At 32.5% G+C, this 8,232-nt stretch overlaps 1 protein-coding gene across 2 annotated transcripts; it reads left to right on the top strand.

The window, feature by feature from the left end:
- Window positions 1-2,684: 2,684 nt before the first annotated feature.
- Window positions 2,685-8,177, top strand: LOC114720379 (LAG1 longevity assurance homolog 3-like). 2 transcript variants are annotated; one of them, XM_028906027.1, is made up of 7 exons: window positions 2,685-2,959; window positions 4,057-4,286; window positions 4,422-4,577; window positions 5,164-5,349; window positions 6,576-6,760; window positions 7,233-7,309; window positions 7,732-8,177. In XM_028906027.1, exons 1-6 carry the CDS (start codon window positions 2,822-2,824, stop codon window positions 7,262-7,264), a joined length of 927 nt encoding a protein of 308 aa, XP_028761860.1. In that variant the 5' UTR covers window positions 2,685-2,821; the 3' UTR covers window positions 7,265-7,309; window positions 7,732-8,177. The 2 variants fall into 2 exon arrangements, with proteins under 2 accessions (XP_028761860.1, XP_028761861.1); XM_028906028.1 differs by having other exon boundaries at window positions 7,713-8,177.
- The last annotated feature ends 55 nt before the right edge of the window (window positions 8,178-8,232 follow it).

The raw sequence follows: 8,232 nt of genomic DNA, 5'->3' as shown, positions 1-8,232 counted from the left end.
TAATTTATAAAGAAACAAAATAATGATTTTTTGACAGCTATAACGATCCCCGCGTTAACAGCGACCCTTGTGGTGGCGCACATGATAGTTCCCCGTCCAAGGATACTTCTGTCTTTTACTATCTGATTCTTATGAATAAATATCAATTTTTTTTAAAATGTAAATAATAGCAAAATCTCATCTTTGAATTAGTCTACTAATAATTAACAAGAGTTAAACTTTTCCATCAATCAACATCATTAATAAATGAAGTAATGAGGTTTAACTTTTCCTACACTTTTCCTGAAACTTCTTGTGCAGTAATTCAATATTTTTAATGTAATAACCATTAACCATATATTATATTCTATTGCCAAAAAAAACTGTGCATTCTCTTTGCTTAAATAACCAATATTTATATCTTATATACTATTCTATATAAAATATTTAACAAAATATATAATTCCATATAATTTTAGAAAATTTTTTAATAAGTCAATGAAATTTTAAATTTATTATTTAAATTATTTTAAATTTTTGAACTCATTTAAAAACAAAAACATACTGTATAACTTTTTAATCTTGAATATTTTCAAAAATTTCTTCTTTTTTTCATGTTACAGTTAGTATGGTCTCAAGCTTCATTTTTATTCTTTTTGACCAACAATTTATTCATCACGTTTACACGTAATTAAATTCTCTCGTTCAGTGAAAAAATAAGAAAAGATTTTCTATTTTCTTAACAGAAACTCAATTTGAATTAAGAGATCCTTATAATATCATCCATTTTCAAATTAAGAACAAATGTTCTCTTAATAAAAATATGTTTGAGATACATCAACAAATTATTGGTTGAGGAGATAAGTGGTTTCACCTCAATAAGACAAAGGACATAAATATAAATTCTAAAAAACATAAATATAAATTCTAAAAAACGCACTTATTGAGAAAAATAAAAATCATTTGGTTTTAAGTTTCGAAAGGAAAGACCCTTCATAAAAAAAAAAAAGTTTGGAATCCTATTAAGCAGTAAAAGTAAGCATATTTTTAAGGGAAATTCAAACGTTAGTTTGCACGTTAAAAAGCGACTAACTTTTTTGATTAACCCATCCCAATTGGTGGTCATTTGTGTTGCTTTTAAATATCAACAATAAAATATGATTATTTCAGGATTTTTAAGCTGATAAAGAAAAGGATCTCTGAGATGTGATCACACTTATTTATTTATCTATCCATTGTAAGTTTTTTTTTTTTTTTTCCGGTTACAAGAGAGGGGATCGAACCCCTACTCACACACCCCACACACACCCACCCATACCACTAAACCAAACGGTTCGGTGGTATTGCAAGTTGTTATTATCATGAACACTTTATCACACATGTTGTAGATAATTGATTATACGTATAAATAATTATCCAACACACGAGGCACAAGGATACACACATACATAATATATCCCATTCCCAATATAAATTTTTTTTTAGCTTTGAGCATATTAAAAAAAATTAAATTCACGTGATTTCTTTAAAATACTCTCATGTAGCATTATATTATATATATATATATATCAATTTATAAATTAGATAAGTTAATTTATAAAAAAATAAATATAAAAAATAAAATGACGTGAAATTTTATATTCAGACTAAATTTAGCCATCATCTAACCCCTATATTAAGGAGTAGAGTAAGTATAACATTTATAAGTTACCTCAATTCACTCTACCTCTTGCCCAAAAAAAATCACTCTGCTTATAATATTCATAAATTTTTTTAAAATCATTTCTATTGATTGTATATGGTAAAAGGGATTCCATCAATGGAAATTGTGATTAAGAACACATTTAAAAAATTAATACATGTTTATTATAAATAATTAATAATCTAACTATTTTTTTAATATCTTTAAAAACTTATTTAATATTTGCTTTTAGGATATAAAAATAAGTGTTAAATAAAATTGTTTATATGTTGTAAAATGACAAAATCTTACTTTCAATCATTAGAAATGAAACTAGAGTTTTAGAATGAAGAGGACCTAAATTAAAGAGATATATGATAAAATTTACATATTCTAAAGGGGGGCGTAAAATGTATTAACACCTCTACAGTTCCAACTTCTGGTAAAAAAAAATTAAAACAGCCATTACCCTCAATTAAAATTTTTTAAAACATGAAATGTTGTTGCAATTAAACTCTGGGTATGTATCTATTTGACCCAAACAAAAAAAAAAAACTCTAGGCATGTATCTTGAAAATATTACTCCTCCGGTCCTAATTATAAGACCCAATTGACTTATTTGAGGAGATTAAGGAAGTAAGTTAAGTTGGTTATTTATAATAAATAAGTGTTGTCATTCCTAAAATATCCTTGCTAATTAAGTATATTGGCTAAAACTATCATTATTAGAAGGATTATCTTGGAAAAAAATACATAAATATAAGAGACAAAATGGATTGGGTCTTATAATTAGGACCAAATAAAAAGTCAAATTGGATCTTATAATAATGATCGGAGAAGTAATTGTTAATATTGACATAAAACCTTGAATCTTGACCCCTAGCGCAGGATAGGGGTAATTTTGTCAATCCACTGAGATTCGGGAATCAATATAAATACCTCTTAAGTTGCGGCCACTATAAAGTATAAACAATAATCGAGCCATTTGAGTCCAAACGAGCATCTGCTTCCCGTGGGCTACCGTTTCATTTCACCTTCAGGCTGCAGCGATAAGAAAAGCCTCGCGTCTTTCCGCTATCTTCATGCATATTAACTAGATTGATTCATTTCTTTCTCCTGTTTGTTTCTCGAGGAAATTTTCTGAACCTCCGAGATTCTGCCATGGATTGGATTCGGCCACTAAGCTCCGTTGACTGGCACCATGAATCTTACCCGGCCTATGAGGATTTCGCCATTCTCCCCTTCTTCGTCCTCCTCTTCCCCTCCGTGCGTTTTTTCCTCGACAGATTTGTGTTGGAGGTATTGTGTTTTGTACATTAATGTAACGGTTTTTCTGCCACGTGATCTCGACCTTTTGCTTTTACATGTTTTAGCTGGAGATTTGTCTGTGAATTTTCTCCATAGTAAACTGATTAGGATTTGCCAGAAGAATCTGCTTCCTTTGTTACTGGTGAATTGGATTCGCTTTTGCTGCTTTTCACATGCTTATGATTGCTTTGTTATTGGGCATCAATTGGATGTACACAGGCGAGCATTCAATTCTTAAATAGCTCTTGATTCGGTTTTAACTTGATGTTTATGCGAACTGTGTGCTCAATCTATAATCGAACTTAGCTGCCTTCCATATTTTTCTCTCTTTTCCTTTCTCATCATTCGAGCAGTGGCGTTTTTTAAAAATTTAAAACTAGTGTGCATTTAATGCTGGTGCCGACTTGCTGGTTTTTGTAGCACACAAAACTGTTTTTTCTCCAACATTTCGGCTTATTTAAAACCTATGCTAAAATTGTTTTCAATTCGTTGTGTATAATCTTGGTGCGCAAATGAATGTGTCAAGTCGCTGACAATTCTGCTTTTCTTTTATCTGAACAATAGTTATATGTTCCAAAAAAGTAGGACCTAGAAATAGTTATATGTTCCAAAAAAGTAGGACCTAGAAATAGTTATATGTTCCAAAAAAGTCTAGGACATTGATGCTCAATGCTGATAACGATCCGGTTACCTCTCAACTAGTATTCTGGCTCCAATAACTGCCCTTCTGAATATTCATGCACCTTTGCTGCAGAATTTATCCTCCTGTTATTGCTTATTCAGATGTGGGTTATACCATTTGGTGTGATATTTTTTTCAGGCTTAACAATTATTGTACTGATTCTCTTGAGGATTAAAGACTCGATGAACCTTGATATGACAAATACCATTACTAAGACTCATCTAATTTACTAGCGGTTTTCCCCCTTCCCCACTTTACAAATAAATCAATCTATGCTCGACAACAAGATTTTATATTTCAACCAAACTGAAATAACTGGCAAAACTTGGCCATTTGCAATTATGTCTGTCAATGTTTTCAACCTTTCAGTTCTGTTTAGTCAATGTTAAGTAAATTCTATTTACAGAAAGTGGGCAGGTGGTTGATTTTTGGAAAGGGGCGTGAGATGCTGGATTTTGAGACAGCTGAGAGGAGGAAGAAGATTAGAAAGTTTAAGGAATCAGCATGGAAATGTGTTTATTATCTGTCATCAGAAATTCTAGCTTTGACAGTAACTTATGATGAGCCTTGGTTTACTAATACAAGAAATTTTTGGGTGGGACCAGGTGATCAGGTCTGGCCAGATCAAAAGATTAAGTAAGACTCTTTTTCCCCCCAAATTAATGTGGTTATTCAATTCCTTTGTTTGATTTATTTTTGTAGTTTTTGGCCTTCTTGCATCTTTTCTAGTGAACTTTTGCATAGCAGAGTGATAACCTATTGAATTTTCAGGTTGAAATTAAAAGGACTCTACATGTTTGCTGCTGGATTTTACACATACTCCATATTTGCTTTGATATTTTGGGAAACAAGGCGCTCTGACTTTGGAGTGTCAATGGGCCATCATGTTGCCACTGTCATTCTGATTGTGCTGTCTTACATTTTTAGGTATATTTTCATTAACTTCTGTTTGTCTTAAACTAACATTTTAATTCCGCAGTTTTGCTTGCTTTGTTATCCAAGCATTTCTAAAGGGTGTTATGAATTGTACTTTTGTTGGCATTATTTGTTGCTGTCTGATATGTTTAAATTTACCTTAAACTTCTTAAAAAGAGCTAAAAGATATCAAGATTCAAGAACATCAATATCTGTTGTCTGTAATTTAACTCATTTTACTTAACATCTTAACATCATCAATGACAAGTTAGGTCATATTATGAATTTTATTAGCTGTTATCCGTCAGTTAAAAAAAAAACAAGAAGAAGGGGTGCTACTGATCTTATAGGAAACTATTTGTAGTTAACCGTGAAATAGTTGGCTTTATAACCAGATAAATTAATTTCTGGCTTTCATGGAACGCTTGTATCTAAATGGGATAGGATAAGAGCCTGGAGCTTCTGTGAAATCCTTTGACTTACAGTTGCAATTATGTGGCAATTATAGCTCCAATGTAAAATTATATGTTTATATATACACTTTTGTTTAAAAAGGCAATCTAACAGCATTGTGTTTTCTTGTCTTCACTCTTTTCAGGTTTGCTAGGGTTGGATCAATTGTTTTGGCGCTTCATGATGCTAGTGATGTATTTCTGGAGATGGGGAAATTGTCTAAGTACATTGGTGCTGAAATGATTGCTAGCATTGCATTTATTCTTTTCGTTCTGTCTTGGATCATATTGCGCCTCATCTATTATCCATTCTGGATCCTTTGGAGTACAAGGTTTGTATAAGTTATGTACTCATTTCACTTGTTTGTTTTCTTGTCTTTACATGTTTAATGTTTTACCGTTAAGTTTTCTTGTAATCTAGGGGTAATTTACATTTTCTTGCATTCTTAACAAAGTTGAACATCTGCTAGTTCTTTTTTTTTTTTTTTTTTTTTCCGGGTGTTGAAAATGTACTGGTTCAAGTGCTGTGCAGCAAAAAATTAGTTATTCTCCCTAAATTCATGTTGACTGTTAATAGAACTGATGGTCTTCAATTAACTTCGATGCAATGAAGCTATGGGTAGCATTTGATGCGTTTTCTGCTTTTACAAATTAAATGCTCAACATTGGAGGAGCTTTTTGGTGATTATTATATATTAAGGAATAACAATTCATAGCCTGGTCCTCTTGGAGAACAGCTACAGATTTCTGGTTGGGTCATCCATCCATGTCACAGTGTGTTGGTCATGCTGTCATGTTAGTTCAATTCATTGAAACGAAAACATTTCAATGATTTCTGGAAACTAAAGAAAATGATTTTTATACTAGTTTAGGAAGATTCTGAAGTGACTGTGTGACGATTTTTTTGTTATGCTTTGTCTTGACACTTTGTTCCTTGCCTGATTCCATATAAACATTTTTTGAACTGGGATCTATCTTGCACTGTGTCAGAATTTGATGAATCCTGATATTTCATTTGAAATGGTCTGAGGGGTTATTTTTAGACCAGTAGACCAGTTCAACCGGTCTATTTAGTTCCTCTTAAATTCTAAAAATTGCGTAATTCTGCATTATGTGGGAGTAACCGTTATTGAGTGATGGGTTTATAGACTTACCTGGAATATGTCACCTATTTTGTGCTCTGTGGTTTCATACTGTCAGTCCATTTGCTTTCCTACTTGATTCTTCATGCTATTGCATATCAATAATAGATGCAGCCATATGTTTAAATCAGTTATTTGTGTTTCGAGTTTTGATTTAGTTGGCATGAAATGTATCATTGATCATTTTGTAGTTTCGTTAAGAGAATCTTCAAAGCTGAAACTTAGCGTGAACAGAACTAGAAAAGTGATACTTATTCATGAGAGGTTGTGACTAAATCTTTCAGCAAACTTCTTACAGAAACAAAATAATACAAATATCATTTCTGATTTTGCAAAAAATTTAATTATTCAGTTAAATTGGGATATCGTATCATTTGACACCTCTTTCAATTAGTCGTTCTTTTTCTCTATGGCAGTTATGAGGTTGTACTCACCTTGGATAAGGAAAAGCACCCAGTTGATGGTCCAATATACTATTATGTGTTCAATAGCCTTCTATACTGCTTGCTTGTACTGCATATTTATTGGTGGGTGCTCATCTACCGGATGCTTGTTAAACAAATCCAAGCTAGAGGCAAACTTAGTGAAGATGTTCGATCTGGTAAGCATGAATGTGTTTTATACGTGGCTTCCTTATTTGAACATTGCTCTCTGCAAATTCTGTTCCCCATCATGCGCTATGGAAGTGGACACATATTAAAAATGATTGTGATTATGAAGTGCTGGTCATTGCCTACGCAGCACACTTCGATGCGTTTATTATGGCGAAGGCATTTAGTTATTGTGTTTGATAATGGTTAATTGTCCGAGTCTCAATTTCAATCAAGAATAGCTTCAATTAATTATCATGCTTCCAATGCAGGTTTCTATCTTAATTTTAATGAATGGCAATTTATTAATTCCTAAATACTATTTCTGGTCTTAAATATAAGACCTTATTTGTAATTTATAAACGAGGTCTTGTATTTAGTACCGGAGGTAGTATGAAATATCCTTATCTAGTTTTCTGTTCCTATTTCCTGGTGAATTACTGGTATCTGTCTGTAAGTTGTTTCTCTTCATCTTTTATGCAGATTCTGAAGATGAAGATGAACATGAAGATTAAGCAGGAGAGAAGGATTTGCATGGATAACCTAAACCGAAGACATAGGTGAGATTCAATTGGTGAAAAGCTACTATACACGATAGAGATCTTAAGTGATGGTCTAATTTAAAAAGGAAATTGCAAAAATATTCCATAAAGAGCCGAGTTTTGACCCTTTCTCGCCCAGCATGTTTTTTGTGTAGTAATTTTGTGCTTGTCTTCACTGATTTATTATTATTTTTTTTCCGAACTTGTCTTGTATTCACTGATTTGTATACTGGAATTAAGGCAAACGAGATATTGTAAAATTCCTTTGTTAGTTGGAGATAAAACCCGCTAAGATTATACTCATCCGGTCCTAAATATAAGACCCTTATACTAGTGTGTATAAGGGTTTTATATTTAGGATCGGAGGAGTAATAAATTATTTACGCATGGATTTTGTTACTGCCATTGATTTGAGCGATAGTTTGGGTTATTTCTTGCAGATAAAAGAATTGTTTAAGATCCACACCTCTTCTTTGCCCTTGCCCTTAGCTCCCACGACAATCTTGTGGATCAACGTAATCTCCACGTGGAGGGTTGTGGTTATACTACTAATTCAAGAGGAAGTAGATGGAGAGAATTTTCAATCTTCGTCTAAACTTTTGATTTACGTAGCTCAACTCTGATTTTCAGTCTGCAGCTCACAATTTGTTGTAACGATATTGGTTTTGCTTGAGTCGTTGTCATCCACTCCTGATTTCAACGGCGAGCTGTGAAGGATTTTGCTCGCTTTTCTCTTGGGTATGAAGAACTATACCTCATTTTGTCTTCCCTTTTTTTCCTTTTGGGGTTCAATGTTATGCACTTTATTTGTTGGGAGGAACATTCTTAGACTTGGACTTGGGTGCAAGAAATTATTCTATGGTACAGTGAATATCGAACTTAATGCTGAGATTGTTTAAGCTTCAAAGTCTTGATTAAAAGGAAAACATTTGGCGAGTAAA

Source organism: Neltuma alba, unplaced genomic scaffold (assembly GCF_004799145.2).
Source record: "Neltuma alba isolate B1F8T4 unplaced genomic scaffold, ASM479914v2 tig00011981_pilon, whole genome shotgun sequence".
NCBI classification, from domain to species: domain Eukaryota; kingdom Viridiplantae; phylum Streptophyta; class Magnoliopsida; order Fabales; family Fabaceae; genus Neltuma; species Neltuma alba.
This window is presented reverse-complemented; position numbering and strand designations above follow the sequence as displayed.